This window comes from Artemia franciscana, chromosome 10, assembly GCF_032884065.1.
Source record: "Artemia franciscana chromosome 10, ASM3288406v1, whole genome shotgun sequence".
Classification (NCBI taxonomy): Eukaryota; Metazoa; Arthropoda; class Branchiopoda; order Anostraca; family Artemiidae; genus Artemia; species Artemia franciscana.
In genome coordinates, this window is record NC_088872.1 from 23,759,375 (window position 1) to 23,782,100 (window position 22,726).

At 33.6% G+C, this 22,726-nt stretch overlaps 1 protein-coding gene and 1 long non-coding RNA gene across 2 annotated transcripts in view; one reads left to right on the top strand and one right to left on the bottom strand.

Annotated features, from left to right (window-relative positions):
- The first annotated feature begins 633 nt into the window (after nt 1–633).
- LOC136031942 (uncharacterized) lies at nt 634–11,835 on the top strand. Its single transcript, XR_010618619.1, has 2 exons — nt 634–2,725; nt 11,501–11,835. It is a non-coding gene; the product is annotated as an uncharacterized LOC136031942 (long non-coding RNA).
- Nucleotides 11,836–19,196: 7,361 nt separating this feature from the next.
- LOC136031943 (rhodopsin-like) overlaps nt 19,197–22,726 on the bottom strand; it is a 94,074-nt gene continuing 90,544 nt past the window's right edge. The window contains exons 10-11 of the mRNA XM_065711945.1: nt 22,165–22,442; nt 19,197–19,455 (exon numbers count right to left, since the gene is read on the bottom strand). Of these exons, the coding sequence (XP_065568017.1) occupies nt 19,284–19,455; nt 22,165–22,442 (450 nt within the window). The 3' untranslated portion in view covers nt 19,197–19,283. The remainder of the gene's footprint in view (nt 19,456–22,164; nt 22,443–22,726) is intronic.

Below are 22,726 nucleotides of genomic sequence, written 5' to 3' on the forward strand. Positions count from 1 at the left end.
TTTCCAATAGGTTTCAAGATGGCTGTAATGTAAGGATGCTTTTATTAATCAGATTATCGTGTTTCCTTCCGTTATTGTACGCATTTACTATCATTTCAAATACTACTTAAGTAAATTACGCCCTCAATCACACACGGAGATAAATTACAGACTGAGAAGATAACCGTTTTAATTTAGAAGCTATGATGTATGACTAGATTGAAGAAATGGAGAAATACATTATTAGGGATATATATGGAACCACGAGGAAGGGGGGGGGGAATGAGTCTGTATGTGAATTGATGCGTATATTTGGAAAGATAATAGATATCTAGTAGAGTATCATAGTAGTAATCTAGTAGAGTATTCCTCTTGTCCCTCTGTCAGTTATGAAATTTCATATATATTTTCAAGATTAAAACCAAGAAAAATTATCATGACCTTTAGAGATGGGGGGGGGGAGGTCTGCTACTTTTTTAAATAGAGGTTATTTATGTTAAAGTTTCTATTTTTGCTCCAATGCTTCCAGAATGAACGTTTTAATCCAAGAACAATGTGATGAAAAAGATTATTCGCATTTGTTTTGAAGATTATCTTTAAAAATTTTGTTCACATATCTTGAAAGGTAATGGTAAATATAGCACTTGCAATCATCAGCTGCCCTTAGTTGCTGTACATAAAATGCTTTCAATTAAGTATTATTTTAAGTTCTTTAAAAGAGATGGTGTTATTCCCAATTTTACAAAGGATAATTTCTGTTCTTTCTGAGATTTAATATTGCTCTTTACTTTCATTTGAAAACAATATTTTATTTAATTTTAATGTTTTCTATTGGCGGGAAACAACGTTTATCCCCTCCGGAAAATCCCCTCCCCCGTTGACCCCCTGGAAAATACCCCTCCCCTGCAGAAAATACCCACCAGGAAATGCTCTTGGATAATACCCCACGCGAAAATACCCACCCCCGTGAAAAATAAACACCGTAAAATACCCCCTGGAATATACCCCACCCTCCCCGCGGCTGGTTGGTTTCCAATCACTTTTGACTTATAAAAAAAGACTAGAACTCTTACTTTTTGATCAAATGAGCATTCTGCGAAGCTTTTACGACCATGAGGTGGAGGTGGGGATAAGAAAGGAGCAGTCCCGCTCCTATACAGAATAGGCTCTGCTAATTTTGGTGTTTAATGTTACTTTTTACTTTTATAATAACAGTGTTGACCAGAAATATTCATAGAAATCAATTGGAGTTCCATCAGCCGTGGGGGGTATTTTCTAAGGGAGCGGGTACTTTCTGCGGGAGAAGGGTGTTATTTTTTGTTTGGAGCATTTTTCGGTGTGTGTGAGTGGGGGGGGGAAACCCCTAGAATCTCTATTGACGAAGATCACTTTTTACTTAGGCTAACGAACTAAACTAAGTACTTTTGCCAACATCGCTCGATAGAATTGACCTAGATAGCATGTCTCCATATCTAGACGAAAATAGTTAACATTTTTATTCCTTAACCGGAAAGTGGGTCTCAGAGAGTCAGAGGTCGGCCTGAATTTTGACCCTATGAAAGAATCAATCATTAGCCTTTGCATAACTAAGATTATAGCATTTTTATCTTTGTAAAGCTGAAAAATTTTGTTGATCAAAAATTATTTGTGGAGCCTGCGTTATCTATTGCTTGTGTTTTAAGTGTCACCGGCAACGTTGATTGGGTAAGCTTATGCTAAAGAATTTTTCGATAAAACGAAAATTCCTAAATTCCGGTGAAAATTTGATAAACAAAAATAAAGTTTACTTCCTCTTACAGGAAATTAACTTGGCTTCCTAAAAAAAAAGCAAAAACATCACAGTCATACATCGCCGTTCCTAAGGTTGGTGGTGCCCTGGGAGAAATTAATTACAGCGCCCCCTCCCGACTCAAATATAAGCAAGTAAGGCAAATCAAAGCGAAAATTGAATCAAAGTGGGCAATTCCCCAGCCGCATTGCCCCCAAGCCATAGCTGGGCAATGGGGTATTGGGACAAATACCCCGGTTGCCTCTCCCTCCTAGAGACGGCTCCGTAGTCATACTTAGATATTTATGTGCAGATCTGAGGATTTAGCTATTTATTTCTTTGTGGTACTCAATTACATGACTATGGCTACTTCTTCAATGAATTTAGGGGGAACTTATTTGATAGAATGATGGTTATATCAAAAACATGAAATTTTTTCTATGAAACCAAACCTGTTAAGAATTGTTCATTTAATCTTTATAAATAGCTTAACGCTCAGTCTAAACTTCTAATGTTTACTAAAATTCAGGATGTTATTCTGTAATTCAAATTTGAACTGAGGAGAAATAAAACCTATATTTCTGAATAGCTGCTGAAACATTGAGTTTAAAGCTTATAAACTGCGCTTGTCATTAATACCAGTTGAAATATTATCATAACGAAACTTAACTTGGATTAAAATTACCGAATCAGCTCAAATAACCTATGCGTATAGCTTTGAATCGACCTCAGCTATTTTTCAGGCGTAAAGAGATTGCTATTAATCAACAAACTTTTGGTGTCAGGGCTCCAAGCGATTACCAACGAGGGCCAAATTCTGCCACCTATTACTATAATCGAAGCTCAACAACTCAACCGTTCCGAGGAGGAAGAGGGGGCTATTCTGGTTATGGAAGAGGAGGAAATTTTGGCTTCAGAGGAGGACATTTTCCTGCTGCTAACTTCCGCCGTAGAACCACCATCAGCTCCCGCATAATGGTAAGTCATTTTGTATGCTTTCAATAGGTTTTGTCTTATCCATATGTTATTCAAAATTCATAAATTAATTTTAATATATATTTTTTAACATATCATTGCAAAGAAAAAGAAAAAGAAAATTTTTGTGGTTTACGAAAAAAATTTTTTAAATCTAAGCTGAATTAGGAAAAATGTTTCTGATGTTTGGTTTAAAGTTACTATGAAAAAAAGTTACTATAAAAATACTAAAGTTCATATAGAAATGTTTAAAATTCACGTAAAAAAGAATATATTGCTGAAATAAATAGCAAATTTTGCTTTTACCATTTCTTACAACGTTTCTACTGTTGCTGCCAAGTTAAAAAAAAAAAAAAATACAGTTACTAAAGTTTATATGGGAATGCTTAAAATTCACGTAAAAAAGAATATATTGCTGAAATAAATAGCCAACTTTGCTATTACCATTGCTTACAATGTTTCTGCTGTTGTTGCAGCAGAAAAAAAAGTTTAAAAAAAAATTACAGTTACTAAAGTTTATATGGAAATGCTTAAAATTCACGTAAAAAAGAATATATTGCTGAAATAAATAGCCAACTTTGCTATTACCATTGCTTACAATGTTTCTGCTGTTGTTGCCAAGTTAAAAAAAAAAAAAATAAAGTTACTAAAGTTAATATGGAAATGCTTAAATTTCACGTAAAAAAGAATATATTGCTCAAATAAATAGCCAACTTTGCTATTACCTTTGCTTACAATGTTTCTGCTGTTGTTGCCAAGTTTGTAAAAAAATACAGTTACTAAAGTTAATATGGAAATGCTTAAAATTCACGTAAAAAAGAATATATTGCTGAAATAATAAGCCAACTTTGCTATTACCATTGCTTACAATGTTTCTGCTGTTGTTGCAGCAGAAAAAAAAAGTTTAAAAAAAATTACAGTTACTAAAGTTTATATGGAAATGCTTAAAATTCACGCAAAAAAGAATATATTGCTGAAATAAATAGCCAACTTTGCTATTACCATTGCTTACAATGTTTCTCCTGTTGTTGCCAAGTTTAAGAAAAAATAAAGTTACTAAAGTTAATATGGAAATGCTTAAATTTCACGTAAAAAAGAATATATTGCTGAAATAAATAGCCAATTTTGCTATTACCATGGCTTACAATGTTTCTGCTGTTGTTGCCAAGTTTAAGAAAAAATAAAGTTACTAAAGTTAATATGGAAGTGCTTAAAATTTACGTAAAAAAGAATGTATTGCTGAAATAAATAGCAAATTTTGCTATTACCATGGCTTGCAATGTTTCTGCTGTCATTGCCAAGTTTAAGAAAAATAAAGTTACTAAAGTTAATATGGAAATGCTTAAATTTCATGTAAAAAAGAATATATTGCTGAAATAAATAGCCAATTTTGCTATTACCATTGCTTACAATGTTTCTGCTGTTGTTGCCAAGTTAAAAAAAAAAAAAAAAGTTACTAAAGTTAATATGGAAATGCTTAAATTTCACGTAAAAAAGAATATATTGCTCAAATAAATAGCCAACTTTGCTATTACCTTTGCTTACAATGTTTCTGCTGTTGTTGCCAAGTTTGTAAAAAAATACAGTTACTAAAGTTAATATGGAAATGCTTAAAATTCACGTAAAAAAGAATATATTGCTGAAATAATAAGCCAACTTTGCTATTACCATTGCTTACAATGTTTCTGCTGTTGTTGCAGCAGAAAAAAAAAGTTTAAAAAAAATTACAGTTACTAAAGTTTATATGGAAATGCTTAAAATTCACGTAAAAAAGAATGTATTGCTGAAATAAATAGCCAACTTTGCTATTACCATTGCTTACAATGTTTCTGCTGTTGTTGCCAAGTTTAAGAAAAAATAAAGTTACTAAAGTTAATATGGAAATGCTTAAATTTCACGTAAAAAAGAATATATTGCTGAAATAAATAGCCATATTTTGCTATTACCATGGCTTACAATGTTTTTGCTGTTGTTGCCAAGTTTAAAAAGAAATAAAGTTACTAAAGTTTATATGGAAATGCTTAAAATTCACGTAAAAAAGAATATATTGCTGAAATAAATAGCCAACTTTGCTATTACCATTGCTTATAATGTTTCTGCTGTTGTTGCCAAGTTTAAGAAAAAATAAAGTTACTAAAGTTAATATGGAAGTGCTTAAAATTTACGTAAAAAAGATTATATTGCTGAAATAAATAGCAATTTTGCTATTACCATGGCTTGCAATGTTTCTGCTGTCGTTGCCAAGTTTAAGAAAAACTAGACCTACGTTGCCTGGGCAACGTGAAGTGTTGCGGCAACCTTTGTCTGGCTTCGCCGATAAAAGTTTTGCGAGAGCAACACTTTGGTTTTGTTTCTTCGCTATCGGTTAAATTCTGAAGTTGTCAAAACTATCAAAGCATTCAAAACGGCATATTCAAAGCAGAATACAATCAGTAATCACATGATCAAGTTCTTCAGCGTTGAAAAAACAACAGCAAAAGAATATCGGAAGAAGGGACTAAATTGAGTTTGCAGCCAGTTGAACTTTATCCTTTTCAATCGTAGAAATCGTGACCGATGGAAACTTGGAACATTATCTTATATAATCTAGTTGGTATTATAAAGCTATTCGTGACTTTTCAGGATCAAATACCATAGATGTGCACCAATTTGCACAAATTTTTAGCCTCTGATGAACCTCCTCTAGCAACCGATTCTTACTTACAAGTCCCTCTCCCGTGATATACATCCAAGTTCACCGGAAACAAATAATGGGTACACCAACTAGCAAAAGTTGCAAACCCCTTGTCGCTGAAGTCGTTGTAGCCTAACAGCCGATTATTACTTACAACTCCCCTACATGTCTTACAATCGGGAACCAAGTTGTTCTTACCATCAATTACACCAGAAACAGATAATAGGTACACCAATCAGCAAAAGTTGCAAACCCCTCATTGCCAAAGATGATTATAAGCTAATAATCGACTGTTGCTTGGAAGTCCCCTACATATCTCACAATTGGTATCGGCCTATTTTTGGTTCAAGTGTGTACCTTACCACTGAAGTTGTCAACCCCTTGAAACTTTCAAACTGGTGTATGTCATGAAGGAATTTTTGTAACAAAAAATGGATGACATATGCTTTGATCAGCTCATCAAGATCTATCGATTGTCATTGAAAAAAAAATTCTATCTGTCTTAGTTCAAAAGTTGACTTTTTTGCCGGAGGCCAACTTTCTAACACCACCACTTAGAAAGGAGCAAAGGATAAGCTCTAATTTCTTTAGCAATGAGAGAACTTTTAAAGTTTAAGAGGTATATCTGATACCATTTCTCTATTGCAATACCAAGTAGAAAAAAAAAAAGAATGGTAAAGTCAGCTGAAATCACGAACAGAAATGGCTAGAAACAATAGATGGCAGCACTTTCGGACCCGTGGGAAAATCGCACTTTTTTGTTTCTGTAAATTTTTCTATTTATCACTCAAAGAAGATATATTGGCTGTGGGGCCGGGGAACTACCGCATATATTTAACACTTATAGATTTTAGTCCATCTTCAATTTGAAACTGGTGCCTGCCTGCTTGCCTGCTAGAACGGAGCTTTCCACTCGAAAGCAGAAACATGGTTTGATGAAACGAAAGCTTGGCTGCACAACTTCAGATACTCTTCTCTGACATAGGCTATATAACTCCACTTCACTTCGCACACCATAGGCTCTGGCTCGAGGACAAGCAAAAACCATCCTTTTTGGCCCCAGGCAAGAGTTCTACGGAGCTTTCCAAAATGTAATGTCATATTCATCAATCCGGCCTGAGGTCCACACTTTCCGTAAAAACCGCACAGGTTAGACCCTTACCAGTTTCCAGGAATAAGCTGAGATCGGCGGCATAGGAAAAAAAAACAAAAAAACAAAAAAAAACGGTACAAAACCAAAGTGTTGCTCTCGCAACACAATAAAGTTACTAAAGTTAATATGGAAATGCTTAAATTTCATGTAAAAAAGAATATATTGCTGAAATAAATAGCCAATTTTGCTATTACCATGGCTTACAATGTTTCTGCTGTTGTTGCCAAGTTTAAAAAGAAATAAAGTTACTAAAGTTAATATGGAAGTGCTTAAAATTTACGTAAAAAAGAATATATTGCTGAAATACATAGCCAATTTTGCTATTACCATGGCCCACAATGTTTCTGCTGTCGTTGCCAAGTTTAAGAAAAATAAAGTTACTAAAGTTAATATGGAAATGCTTAAATTTCACGTAAAAAAGAATATATTGCTGAAATAAATAGCCAATTTTGCTATTACCATTTCTTACAACGTTTGTGCTGTTGTTGGCAAGTTTTTGGTCACTATGTGTATGTGTAGTTGCCATTTGAATCATAAATTGGTTTTAATCAATTAACTTTTTTTGAGTTATAGAATATATTCCTTAGTTGGAATTTCTTTTTTTTTTTTTACCAAAACTGTGAAACTATCTTCAGCAAAGAAATGGTACGAGACATGGATATAAACATAGATATTTGAGTTGTACCAAGTATGTATTTCTTTAGAAGGGAATTGGGCTCATGGAATTGCGCTCATTATTAAAAGTTCGACTGGATACTGATGGATTAAAATGAAGTAATTATCCAATATTCGTAGCATTACTAAAACTTTTAACTTTGTGTTGGTTGGGAGGGGAGGGAAGGTTATCACTCATGTGGAGTTTGAGCTTTGGCCGTAACCACCTATCCTTGATGCGGATGATTGTTTGCACCGTGTAAAATTCCGAACGAAATGAAGATGAATAGATAAATTAAAATTATAGATAAATTTTATATATAGAAAAAAGATTATAGATTATATATAGATTATAGAAAAATTATAGATAAATTTTTATTAAAGACAAATTAAAATGTATAGTAGTTTCAAACGAGTTGGAATAGGCCCTGGGTCGTGACTCATCTCGTGACTGTGGATGCTCAAAGTCATGTATATCATTAGTTGTGATGACGAAAATATCATTTAAACATGCACCAAGGAAAACATCTGTAGACTCATCTAAATGGTCATTGAAAAAAATTACAGTAAGAATGGTCCGAGTAACTACCAAGGAAAACTTCTGTAGACTCATCTAAATAGTCATTGATAAAAATTACAGTAAGAATGGTTCGAGGAACTACTAAGGAAAACGGGAAACCTTGGCTCTAGAAATGAAGTTCTTTGCATTTCAATTCCCCAGTCACATCAATTAGGGGAGGGGGGTTGTACCATATAACGAAAATATGCTCACTATATTTTTTAGCCTCCCCCCCCCAAACATCTTGAAAAATATCTTTTTTGAGTACTTCCATTGAAAATTGCCTTTTTCGTATTTAATTAAAAAAACAAGTAAATGATGAGTTTGCCCCCCTTTCTAAATTTTGAGAATATGCTTTGCCCCTTCCCTTCTTCTGACAATTGACGCCATCGGCTTCCTTGAATAAAAAATATCTGACAACCCTCTGCTAAAAAATGAGATAAAATGTGTATATCTATGTTTTCGGACGATCATAATATCTTAACGTAGGTTATATACGGCAAAATCCATGTATCTTATAGGATCCACCCGATCAAAAATGACTGATTTGCTGCTAAGGCCTTGAACCTTCTTCAACAAATATTTGATTTGTGCCAATGATTTTGTTTCTTCGTGAATTTTTTTTCTTACTTTTTTATTCTCGTAGTATACTGGTACTACTGTAAGCCGTAGCTTTCTAGTTTTTCTCACTTGATTAGTTTCATTTAAGGTTTGGTATTAATTAAAAGATAAAGGGGTTTCTGATGGAAGTTGAAGCTTAAAACGATCAGTAACTATTGTTTTCCACTACTTCTAAGTAAGTAGCACAAATAAACCGACTGAAGATATTCCCCTGTGTTTGCAAAATCATGTAAAACTGAAAACACAGAATCCGTGCATAAAAATAAATTTTTTTATTTTTACATCATGAAAATATCTTAAGGTGCCTAATGTTTCTATTTCACAATACCTTGTGTTTTCAGTAAAGCACTAATCTTGGGTAATCATACAAGCACAGGACAACATTAATCGTTTTCCCCTCTAGTTTTATAGATGTGTGCAATATAAGCTCCGAAGGAATAGTCTTTGGTCGTTTTAATTTTCTGCTTCACTTTTTGCTTTCATCGATAAAATTTCAAAATACTTGTGTCTATATGAAGGGTTGGGTCTATTAAAGCCGTTTCTTTGTTATTTCATGTCCGAAGCACACGTAGGAGGAAAAATTATAGACTGTGCAAGGATAGAAAATATTTAGAAACAGGCTCAGAAAAAATACAGTATATTCTATCATGCTAGCTTATCCTTGAAGATATATGCAAGAAACCAGTAATTGAATTTTTCTAAGTGAGAAGTTTTAGCTGTCATGAATTGTCCATCAATGTTCATAGCATTAAAACAGGTCATCTTGCTTAGCTGCTTTTTTTTAATCAAACGTTTCAGATTTCCAAATAATTTCCTCCAACAGCCAATAAGTTTGTTAGAGATATAATAAGAAAATAGTATTACAAAACAGTAAAATCAGTAAACTTCTGGATATAGCCTGAGGCCATGTTCAAGTATTGTAGGAGAGGTTGCTGAAGTGCACTTATACTCTAAAAGACACAAAAATCGTACAATAGAAATTTCTCAAGTGTAATAGTGTAGAAATTTTGCTCTAATAGTATTTAATTACAAAAGAATATTGTATAAAAATTACCAGAAGTGATAGAACCCCTGGAGCAGTAATTGTAGCAAAAACGCTTGAATAACTATTTTTAGCATTCAAAAAGTGTTTGTTAAACGGTGAGTGTAGCTCTGAAAGCGATAACCCTCTTCCTCCACCCATTAACAAAAGCTGGCAAGATTTCTAGCTACAATTGTGTTTAGAAGAAGAATTGAATAAACCAGTTGAAAACAGCCAAATTTGAGCAGTAAATTTTAATATTACTATTTGAATATAGAGATTAAGTAATAAACCTGGATATCATTACTCAAAATAAAAAAGGGCATGGCTTCCAAAACTCAGTCAAAGACGCTGAACTTATTTCCATTTAGGAATTCAGGGTTATTTCACCTTTATTTTCTGTTAGCCTATAGGAACAAAAGTGTTAACTAGAAAAAATTCTTAGCTATCAATTCATAAAAACAGATTGTTCAGGCGAGAAAAAAAGAAAAACAACAAAACTTAGAAAAAGAAATCGGCATTGTCTGCTAATCTAGTATATCGTTGGACATTTTTGTAAGAATATAATAAGTAAATGGTTTCTTATCCATGTCTTTACGATTTTCCAGTATTCTCCTAGTGCAAAGAGTGAGGAGGACGAAGAAAAATTAGTGCTCTCCAGATGAAAATATGACAGTATTTTTTTTATAATACTAAAAAATTAGCATTATTAGTGTGATGGGGAACTATTAACATTATTTGCGTGATTGGGAAGAATTAGCTTTAATAGTTGAAAATTTTATCACAGTGCGATAAAAATCTTAAGAAATGTGTTATTATCTTTCAGCCACTATTAGCTGTGGTTTACCCTTTACTAGTTGGCAGCTATTGCTCCAGCCATGGTATTGCCAACCAAAGTAACAGTAAAAAATGAGCTAAATCAGAACTTATTTAATCCCTTTAGTGACCTCAGACACACTATTAAAACGATGACGGTCAGCTTGAAAAGGCAGCTTTTTTGCCGAAATTATACTTTTTCAGAAGTTAATGTATTTTATTTACCCAACCCTTATAGATAGAAGATTAGAGTCCTTCTACAAATGATGGTTTTAATAAGCAATACATGTTCTAGGCTTTGCTACGTGCTAACGTTTTCCCAAAAACGGTGCAGAATCCACACTATACGATCTTATTTTTTAGATCACATATTTTAAATTTGAATGACAATCTGTATAAGAGAATCTGATGATAAACGACAAAAGAAGGGTTTAGCTGAAGAGGGAAATAGGAAGGATCAACCATCTGAAACCTAACTCCATCGGCAAAAAGTTCAGTACCAACCAGCTTTGTTGCAAATAAAAAAAGTAAAGAATTACGCTAAAGGCCTAAGTTTACCAACAAAATCGAAAAAAATGTTCAGAGACTAAAACATTAATATCATGTAAAAGGAATCCACGAAATATTTGATGTCGTTATCTCCCTCTCTCTCTCTCTCTCTCTCTCTCTCTCTCTCTCTCTCTCTCTCTCTCTCTCTCTCTCTCTCTCTCTCTCTCTCTCTTTCTCTCTCATATGCTATGCTTGCAGACAAACGAACTTAGCCAGTTATGTTGAAGAATTTTGATGGCGAATATCGTTTGTTTATTAGTTACGCCCAAACTACATTGTAGTTGCACTCGTGGACAAAATTAAATTACATACGACTGCAGCTCCCATTAGTGTTTACTGCTTAGTTTGCAGAGTTGAGCAATGTTGAACCTCCGAGCACAAACTTGATGATTCACTAATCAAAGTAACAATTTAAGGAAGTCTTTATAAAAGAGAAAAGCTTGGGACAGAGCTACCGGTAATGAACGAAGCAAAATATATATAAAAAAAAATCATTAATAAAGAAAAGTTGGGTACCAACTAGTATTGATACAGGCTTTTCAAAGCATTGTCTTACCATTTCAGTTTTCCACTTTTGTGTTACAAGTTCAACATTGAAGTTAAGGGAAGAAAATATTTCATTCATACATTTGATTTTTTATCAGCAAGTTTTAAATTGGCCTGGTTCCATTATTAAGAAGAATTTTAGGATTTGCTCTTCCACATCTAATTTGTTTAATTTTTTTTTATAGGAAAATGGACATTAGAGACCTTTTCTTTGATGCAGTGACAGCCATTGAAGTATAACAAAGTTGAAAAATATCTGGTGAATATGTTTGAGATTATAAAATTGAAACTTCTCGATAAACTAAATGCTTGGCATTGTCCCAAGTGTTTGTCTTTATTTAAGTTTAAAGTCCATTTTTCTAGGGTAAGCAAAGTAAAATTGACTAAACTTGAAATTGCCTTATTGTTAAGCAGAGGAGGCTTCAAGTAGAGTCCATTTCTTTCAAGTAAAAAAAATTTTTTTTCGAAGTCAGCATTGATTATAGAAGTTATTTTAGTGATTAAACGATTATTCAAAATAGTTTAGCTATTATATTTTGAAGCTCAGGGTTTAGCCGAATTTCATGTTACTATGTCTCATTTTTTTTTGGCATAATCATAAAGAAAACATTTGCCTTTTTATATAACTTTCAATGATTTTTTTCTAATAGGTAACAATAGCTCAAATGCAAAAATTCAAAGTTAAACTGAAAAAAAATTCTGGATTTTATTTCATTATAGTTTTAATGGTGGCATAATTTGTTGTGTCCAGTATTTATCTTGAAACCACCAACGATGTTCAACATAAGCCTTGTCTTTCTCAGATCTCATAAACAGTCCATAAGAATAAGATCTTCCGATTTTGGGATGGTTCTCCGTATAAAAATTGGAGGCTATTTACTCTTGACGTTCCCAAAATTCGGGGGATATGTTTACAAATACTTTTTAAGTAATATATTCAAGAATAAAAATAGCTTTAAAAAGCTATTTTTAGAACTATCACTGAGTGGTGGCCTTTCTAATGGGGATATATTTCGCAGTGTAAGACGAAGGGTTATTTTGATGTAGATTTCTCTACAAGGGAGAGAGAAATAAGGGAGAATTTGTCTCATTCATTAATAGACCAGTTCGTGAAGAAGCAAAATGTAGAAGTCGAATATAAAACTCGTAAATATATTAATCAATCTCGGTAGTACGTCATCCACTGAATCTTTTTGTTAAAAGTAATAATCAAGGCCAGACATTTTAAAAAACATACACTGCTATCTGTCAGAGCTCGCATATTCCACCAGAAATCCCCATAGGTTTTTATATTGAGATTAATTGTTTTGGCTAAACGTGGACTGTGCTGATCGTGGGCTAGTCTCCCCTATACCAATTTTGATATTCCATATTGCTCCACTTCTGAATTGAATTCTTTGAACAAGAAGCTAGTATCTAGCCTTGATGTGATTTGTGTGAAATTTCTTCTATGGTGTTGGTGTTTTCCGGAAACTGGAACTAGGACAGTGGGTTTATCACATTATAGCATTGCTGGAAAAGTAGAACATGGAAAATGCTAAAGGCCGAGTTACAGCGAAATATAGAATGACAAGTTTCTAAAGATATGTATTCAAAAGACCTCGGGAAGCATTTAAAGCCCTCCCCTCCGGCACAGGATTTGCTGTGATTGGCATGGAGGCAATAGCAGAACACTACTAGGGAAGGCAATACGATTGCCCCTGAATTAAAAAGGAGAGTAGAAGTTTCAATTTCCTTCTGATGAAAATTAGGAATTATCAAAAGGGAAAATAGGGAGGAATTTTCCACGGGGGAGGGGAATTTTCCCCGGGAGTATTTTTGAGGGGGGGGCAAACGCTGGCTCCCGGGGAAAAGCCAGCATGATCACACGATTTCTCTGGGACGTGAAATTTAAAATAAAAAAGAGTATATTAATTCTGCTTTGGCCCTCCAAATCTCTGAAAATTTAGATCATGTAGTTCTAATATCCAGTATTAATTTTATAATTAATTTTATATGGCAATAAAAAGGTTTCATCCCTATTTTGAACTGTTTTACTTTCATCATGATACGCATGATAATGCAAGAAACTTACCATCCTGGTATGGTATCATATCTAGTTACAAAAATGATCAGTATCTTTCATGATAAATGGAAATAATGCATGTGTTGCCGGTATCGGTTTTAGAGATTACTGAACCTAGTAAAGAACAAACTTTTGACCAATTTTAGAAGGAAAGAGGATCTGTAAAGAGCCGTTATACCAAGTAGTTACAAAGAGAAGAAGTTAAAAAGAGAATTACACCATCATGAATAATACACCAGAGTACTCTAAAACAGTGGTTGCATTTCCCTCACTTGAGGATGATTTCGATTTTAAAATGGAAAAACTGAACTTGTATAGTTACCTACGCAGAGGAGAAGTCGCAGGAAGTATTACCTCACATCAAGGTTTTTAACAGAAGCTCACACTCTAGATAAAATAAAAAATTATTGCGCAACATTAAGACCCCCCTTTCCTTAGCATTAGTTCTTAGGGTTCGTTATATTTTATGGCTGATGGTGTAAAAGTAAAGATTGTAGAATATAGACAAACTCTGATTCAGTTAAGTAATTTTCATTCTACAGGGCTTTATATGCGGCAAAAAAGGACTTTGCCTGAGTAAATAGTCGTTTTCTTAATTTATACACTAAACAGCGAAAATTTCAGCCCATATATAGTCATAATATCATGAAACCCAAAATTATGAGATAGACATTAAGTTTGAAATTTTAAAAAACCTTTGAAATTATACCTGTTTTCTAAGGCCCACTTTCAAGGGGTGGTGAGCCTCACTGTTAAGAACACAACTGTGTTGTCTTATTGTATATTACTTATTCTTACTTATCTTATCAGTATTATCTGATATTCTACTTATAGATAATATTGTAAAGTGACAGAAACTAAATTAAAAAGTTAAAGTAAAGAGTGATCTTACTGCTCAAATCGAGCCAAAATTATCCAAAATGTGAAGGTTCTATAGGTCACCTATCCCGCCCTCCTTACACCAAAATTTTACTTGTTCTTTATTGAAAGTACAAGAGAATCCGACGAGTATATCCAGCTGGTGATTACAATTTCTTTATTTACCAATCATTAAAGAAGATTTTAGTCAAAAGTTCCTCCGTATAAAGTAAACAACAGCGGGAGGGAGGGGATTGCAGACCGTTTTCATGTTTATGATGATATTTGTTTGGTTTTACTTTTGACTTTTCTATTTACTTTTTTGTGTTTTTTATAATAATATCTGCCAAAAATATTATTAAATAATACAAAAAGCGAAGTCATGCGAACTTTGAAGATTCATCGTTCAATTCGTGAAATTGGGTGCTAGTGCCCTTTGTAAGTAGCGGAATAAAATCTGGTTGTCGCTTTCTATTCTTTGGTTCTACAAAAAAACAGTTTTTTCAGATTGATTTTGATTAAAAAGGAAAAAAAAATAAAATCCAGATTAAAACTAGAAGCATGATAAACTCAATTATTACATCATTCGTCCTAGAGTGACAAGCTAAGACGCGATGGTGGATTTTGTGTCTAAGCCTATGTAAACAGAATGGTAACAATGTGTCTTTAAAAAGCAAACAAAAGATAATGTCTTGTTCTAGTCAGGATATAGATGTCCTACAACCAGAAACAATGCGTTTTTCAAATCAATTTTAAAACTGTTTGTCTTGTGTGAAGTTTTAGGGCACTTGTAGCTTTGAAGTAGTAGGGCTAGGACTTGGAAGTCCCCTTACTTGAAGGCAAAAATAATTTTTTATTAAATGATCCGACGAACTTCTTAGAGAGAATTTTTTTTATATTTTATTTAATTATTCATTTCGCAACATTTACTAAATACAAAACTTTGGTAAACTCACCTAGTAAAAGTGTAAAGAGTTGGCTCAATCAGAAGCCCTCCTGATTCTGGTTTGATGAAAAAAAGCTTTAAAAAAATTATAATACAAAAAATTTTAAAACACTTTTGAAATACTATTTAAGAATAGTATTAATTTGTCTTATAATATTAACGAAAAGTTTATTTTCTTTTCTTTTAATTGGCTTATTTTATTTCAACTGAATGGGCTGAGGAAAGTGAGAGCCTCATTCAACTAAAGAAGTGAATTTTCCCACAAAAAATTAAATGCTTTGTTTTACACAGAAATAGAGATACAAAAGAGATATTTATTGGGTCTACCCTAAAAATGTATTGTCAACCGTATCACAGTCACCTTCCTCATTCCCAATTTTTGCTAAATTTCCATCTCAGCTTTTCATCTGAGGGAGGTGGAAGTAGAGTACGATCAATGCTACTGCCCCTCCAAGACCAGGGTAGTTAAATTCCCTGTCAATATTTAAGTAAACGAACTCTCTCAGAAAGTTCGAAAATTTGGGTCTACAAGTTTGCTTATTTAAGCTTTGGGTATTCCTGTACCCGTAAATGATCCAATGAGCCTCTTATAACAAAGATGATCAGCTACGCAATACAGTAAAGCATTGGAAATCTTAACGAATAAAATGTCCACCATGACTGCTCATTTTTTATCCGCTCTATATATTTTTAGAGGTGAAGCACCATAGCTTAAGATTATGTCTTCTAGAACTGTGACGTAGTTAAAAAAATTTTCGCCCTATTTTCTCAAAAATTGAGGTTGTGCAGCAGATAACGGCATGACAAGAAGTCTGCTGTTCTTATCTCTTTTATTGCTTAAAAACATATCCGAATTAGTCTTTGTGGCTTTTATTGTTTCTATTCTTCTTTGAATTAGCCCTCTTTTGATATTCTACGACTAATTATTCAATGCGATGACGCTTGTGAGAAATATTTATCCACATTCATCTGTGACCGTGCTACTTAGGGAAAATATGGAAGTCATATTTTTTTTAGATAGAGGCTTGAAACATCCGCAATATAAAGCTCTGAACTTGTTGAAGTTAATGGTGTATACTTCATCAATATCGCTTCACTTATCAGAAGTGTCTCCCCCATAGTTAAATTATTCAATGTTGGTAGTCTTGATCTTCTTATAGGTAGATTCAGAATTAATAAAATTTTGCATATTTCGAATTAGTATAAAAAATATATTTCAATGCATACATTGTTATTAAAATTCCTTTTATTTTCACAGTTTTAGTTTCCATTCACATAGGTTGCACTTTTTTCTATATAAAAGGAAATAGGGGTTTACGTTAAAGTTGCGACCTATTTTAGATACAAATTATATTTCAAATAAACTATAAGTTAATCTTTGGTGGTAAAAAGGTGGGAACTTCAGGGGACAGCAGATGCCCTCATAAATAGGATAAATTTTGCTCGATTTAAGTTTTAGCATAGCTCTTGCACTAATATTTCCATACAAATTAATGTTCATTGGAAAAGTATATAGAGAGCTGCTGATTTACTCTGTTACTTAACCTCCCCCCATCCCGCCAAGTTTTACACTAAATTTTAACTATTAAGTTAAACTTTAGCGGTAGATCATGTGGGAATTCAGGGAGACAGAATGTCCTTATAAATATGATAAGTTTTGCTCGACTTAAGTTTTACCCTAGCACTTGCATTAATATTTGCAGAACAAATATTGTTCATTGAAAAAGTATGTGGAAAGCCACTGCCTCACTCTGTCACTCACTACCTTCCAACAATACTTACCCAAAATTTCAAATTCTGCATAATAATCTTTCAAAAATGCATATCACATCTTAAAAAGATTTGACCATTTTTGGGGCTGGTATCTGAAATTTTAAATCGGATTTTACCGTTGTGACGTCCAAATTTTCAAAAACAGAGGTTAACGCTTTTTAACAGTTATTGATTCTTTGGGGGTGGGGGGGAGACCCCCACAAAGATGTCCTCCATTTTAGAGTTAAGCAAATGAACGTATATTTTATTTCTTGTGAAAATACAGCAGTTATAAAGGAGAGCTCTATACCTTTAGAATTTTTATTGTACACTTGATCCATATTTATTCTTCCAAATAAAGGATTTGAAGAAGCTTCAAAGCACTCCTCCCTCCAAAAAACCACACACCAACATCCCTCCCACCCCCCTCAACCCATTTGTTGCTCATGGGTAACTATGCAATGCGGTAAAACCATTACAAATGCTGCACAAATTTTCTATATTACAACCGATCATTTTACGCGTTCTGAGATTGCTTTGAAATGGAATTCAAGCTACAAATCTTGCCTGACTTTTCATAAGCAGTGATATAACACTTTTTTCATTATTGTGATGGATGTCTTGTTATGAAAATTTGTTCTTTAAGTTTTGATTACTGTGTATATGGAGGGCTCTTACTTTACAGTTTGTTACGACGGACTCTTTGAAAATTTGATCACAGTCTAGTTCGTTATGATTGCGTATGGATATGCTGAAAATAATATAATGTAAACAACACATGGCGTTAGAGAACAAGCTTATATTTGTTTATAGTATAACTAATACATTACTGGATTATAAACAGATTGCTGCAATAAATAATAATTGGTGGTTCTTCACTTTACAGCTATAAGAACTAAAGAATTACGTGACAGAGCTTAACGTATGTGAGTTTGCTTATAACAAGCCGAAAGAAAATTAGGGCCCTTCACAATGAAATATTATTAATAGCAAGGTTTAGCTAGTTCTAATTTGTGCAAATCAGAATTTTTTAATTGCCGAACGGCCAATGAGAAGATTCTATAAGAAATTTAATTGGCTCAGTATACTACTATTACTACTAATAAATTACCCCAGCACCAAGCCGCCTAAGGCCAACACAGATATGCATGCTCCACCTCCATCCCAATCTATTCAAAGTCTCCCTCTTTGCACCCTCCCAGTAAGTTCCCTTTTCTGTTAAATCTTTCTTTACAAAATCCTCCCAGCCCAGCCTTGGACGACCTGCTTTCCGTTTAGTCCTGGACGGTTAGCCGAAAGGGACAACTTTTGGTAATCTGTCATCCTTCAGCCACAGAATGTGCCCTAGCCATCTCAACCTTTCTCTCATTATAGCCCTAGAAAGCGGGATTGAACCACACTTTTCGCACAGCATACTGTTTGAAATGCAGTCTGTCAGTCGGGTACCCAAAACAATTCGTAGGCGATTTCTCTGGAAAAAATCTAGCCATTCCTCCGTGTTTTTGAGCGCTCATGCTTGAGAGCCATATTTGAACACTGTCATCACTGTAACTTTCAATATTCTAATCTTGGTTCACAGATTTATCTGCGTATTTTTTCAAATTGTTTTCAACTGTAAAAAAAACCCTGAGTTTTGGCTATTCGACTTTTAACATCTTCTCGGCAACCATTGTGTTTACTGATAAAACTACCGAGATGTGTGAGGCTAGCCGCTTGATTGATCTCCTCATTACCCAGCGCCACCTTTTCGTATTTACTTATTCCTAGCCTTAGCAATTTAGACTTCTTAGCATTATTTTAAAAACCTATTATTGCAGCCCAAACTCGCAAAAACTCTAAAAGCTCATCCATTTTGGCTTAGTATAGCGTTAGTTAAATCTCAGTGCTATCACAGTCCTATTGTGAATGTGCTATAGCCCAAACTTAGAAGATAAAAAGATCAAAATCGAATTTGTATGCAGTGGCAATGGCAGAGCCAAATGTACTTTATCCTAAAATATGTGATGACAACCCTTAAAACCTGTTATGTGAAATATTGGCCCGAGAAATAATATTTACCTGTTTATATAAGATCCATTACCCAAGACTTTCATGACAATGCACATTTATAGTAGCAGTTTAGATATGATCGTACTTATTCTGCTGATAATGAGTGAACATCACATTGATGACAATAATGTTTCATCCCAAGATTAAAATTTTACGGAAATTCGTAAACGGAATTAAAACGGATTAAAACGGAAATTAAAACGGAAAGTTCTTATATCCGTATAGTGTCTGTTTCTAAAGAACTATCAAATTGGTAAGGATATCAAAGTGACGGGAAGACGTATATCACAATATTTGATTACACTTCCATCGCTTGGCTATTAGTAAGTAACAGGTCATCATGATCTAAGTTTTGCCCTGCTGAGGGCGCTAAATTACTTGTTTCCTTTGGTTTGCGGTAGATAGTGGATTTCTGGTACAGAGGTGGAGAAGTGAGGACTGTGGAAATTGATCCTGGGATTTCCGTCAGCCTGGAAGGAGTGAAAGAATCAGTTTAGATTTTGCAGTCACTTCAAAATAGTTATCCCAACTACTAATCAAAAATTACATAGTGGTACACTAGGGGACTACCACATGACTTTAATAAATTTCAATTTTCAAAGGCAAAATAATAATTGTTAAAATAACAGTAATATAAATTAAATTAAAATTATTAAAGCAACATGGCTTTAATAATTCTTTTAAGTTGATCTACAAGAGTAACTTTTTGAGACTAAGTCACTCTACAAGCTCTTATATGAATTTTTGTAGTTACTTCAAAATAGTTATCCCAACTACTGATCGAAAATTACATAGTGGTACACTAGGGGACTACTACATGACTTTAATTAAATTTCATTTTTCAAAGCCAAAATAATAATTGTTAAAATAAAAGTAATATAAATTAAATTAAAATTATTAAAGCAATATGGCTTTAATAATTCTTTTAAGTCGGTCTACAAGAGTAACTTTTTGAGACTAAGTCACTCTACAAGCTCTTATATGATTTTTCAATGAGGATGGATTTTATTGCCAAATTGACAATTCTTAATTCATAGATGAATGCTTATTTTATTCTGATAAAATTGACTGATACTAAAATTTATTAGCTATGGTTTTTCTAGGAGTGGTTGAAATTCCCTATGGATTGTGAACTTAAGTTTAGTTTCGAACAGATTAAAAATTTTCAACATCTCCAATTTTGAACTTATATTAATTGTGCATTATAAATACTCAAGAATTTGTGACAGAAAGAACAAAGTACTCAATTTGCCTCAATTCCTTTACTCATACAATTGCAAGGCGTAATACACTGGTTGAAATTCCATTTGAGGGAGGTAAGTGGTGGGGCTTTGCTGAAAAACACATTCCAGCACCATTCTAAACAGACGTACAGTCAAAAGAAAAGTTGTTTCTGAATGAATAAGTCTGCTCAGAATTTGTTTTTTTTCGACTGGTAACTGAGTGATTTGTTTCATTGCACATTAATATTGTTTTACTAACGAACAGTGGCAAAAGAAAAAACAACAACTAAGAAACACTTTCATAAATGATGAAGATGAGTGTACTTGTAGAAGGGAGCACATGATGTAGTGTCGAACGCTTCATGTAGGCTTGTTCGATCCTTTTCTTTTAAGTAATACCGGCACGGCTCCAAGACAAAAAAAAAAAAAAAAAAAAAACGCTTATAAATGGGGGATGGCCCACCTGAACTGAAAAAAGTTGGATAAAGAATTAATCCTAGGATTAAATTACAGAGGGAAGAATCGGATCTACTTGAGCGTTATAAGAAAGGTCAGCTCAAAAATGAATATTCAATTAGTGAAAATCTTGATTGGTGAAATTCTTAATGATGAAGAAGGGAAAAAGCAAGTAACCATTCAGCAGGTTCTAAGCAAATCCTTCGTTTTTAGAATCAAATTTGCCCTTCAAATATCAGGTAAAACATCAATATGAAATATCAATTAATCAACAAATCTAAAACGGTCAGTGTTACTTTAGCTTTTACCCCTCACAAATATAACTTGAGATCGTGGTGCCATGTGTTCACTTACTTACAGACGAATTGTTATTTTCTTCCGTTATTTGCCACTAAGACCCCAAGGAAACAACAAAATCAAATTCATAACAATCCTAGTCGGGGAAAAAATTTCTTAGTTTCTTCAATTGTGTTTCATTTTGCAGTTTAACTAATCAAGCATAATCTTCCAAGAACAGTCCAGGAATTCGGTAGAATCTGTCCATTCAGACCTGACCATTCAGCAGGCTTTAAGCAAATCCTTAGTTTTTAAAATCGAATTCGACCTTATATTTGGTAAAATATCAATATCAATTATCCAATCAATCTACAGATCAAAAGTGGCCAGTATTATTTTAGCTTTTACTCCTCGCAAATATAATCATTGTGGTGTCATGTTTTCACTTACTTACAGACGAATTTGGAATTATTACAGATAATTATTATTTTCTTCCGCTATTTCTTACTGTGACCCCTTGGAAAAAAATCTATAACAATCCTCTTCGGGATAAAAAGAAGAAATTTCTTAGTTTGTTCAATTGGGTTTCATTTTCCAGTTAAACTAATCCAGCATAGTCTTAGATGAACAATCCTGGAACCCGGAGAATCCATCCTCGATTCATCCAGTTTTGAAATGTCCAAAAGTTCGCTAAATATTTAATGGAAGAGAATGTTCTAGAAATTCAACCTGGAATACTATATGCAAGGGCCAAAAGCCAGAGCCCGAGGAAGAAAACGTCAAAAGACCGCCTTTTTGCTAGCCAAAGAACTGGCAAAGTGGGCTACTATCTATTTTATAGTTCTATTTATAACAGCACTCTTTCATTACTTGTGTAAAAGTATATTCTAAATGGTCAGTTTCTCTTTTCACAATGTTTGTATCTTGAGCATCATATAGGCTGGACAGACGCTCAAAATTCTTAACTTCAACGTTCACGCTTAGAAAGTGTCAAGGAAAATATTTAAGCAGATTAAAATATGCAACTAGACAAAATTTGAGAGTAATTTATCGCTGACCTATGGTAGCAAAATTAGAAGTTTTTGAAAGCAATGAAAAGATAATTAAAAGGAGTATAAAAGTATTTTCAGCGCAATGAAGGGGGATCTACTCCCCGAGTTTCTTTGGCTAAATCTAAGAATCAAGCAATATAGAAATTCAAATTTTAACCTCAAAGTCACTTACCTTTTGTCCGGCAGCTCTGAATGGTGGCCAACACTTTTTGTCAAAGGTTGCTTACTTAAAACGTCTTTGTGTGCAAAAAATATCCCACTCTCTTTCTTCGTAAGCAAATTTGCTGGTGATCTTGGTCCATATTTTTCCGTTGAATTGGTCCTTGAAGCTATCGACTTTCTATCTTGCTCTGTCGATAAAGTACGCGAGATATACGAACGAGTCGACGACTGGTTTGACCTGATTCCAAGCCTTTTTGGCATAAGTTTTGGACACAAGAAAGATAGCTCCTAAAGCAATAAGAGAAAAAATGTAAAAAAAGCATTACTAATGATTAATTTCCCATGGTTAGTACTTGCAAAAAATACAGTGTTGAGCAATAAAATTGCCATTTTAAAGAACATATTTAAAAACTTAATTCTTTTTTCTTAATTGTATAGATCTTTGTTAATTCATTACCAATAAATATAAATTTGAACTCCTTGAGAAAAAAGAGCTCATTTGTGCCTATGCTTTACAAGAAATGCAAATCAAACACCCTCCCATCCCCTGATAAATGTAACTTGTTCACAAG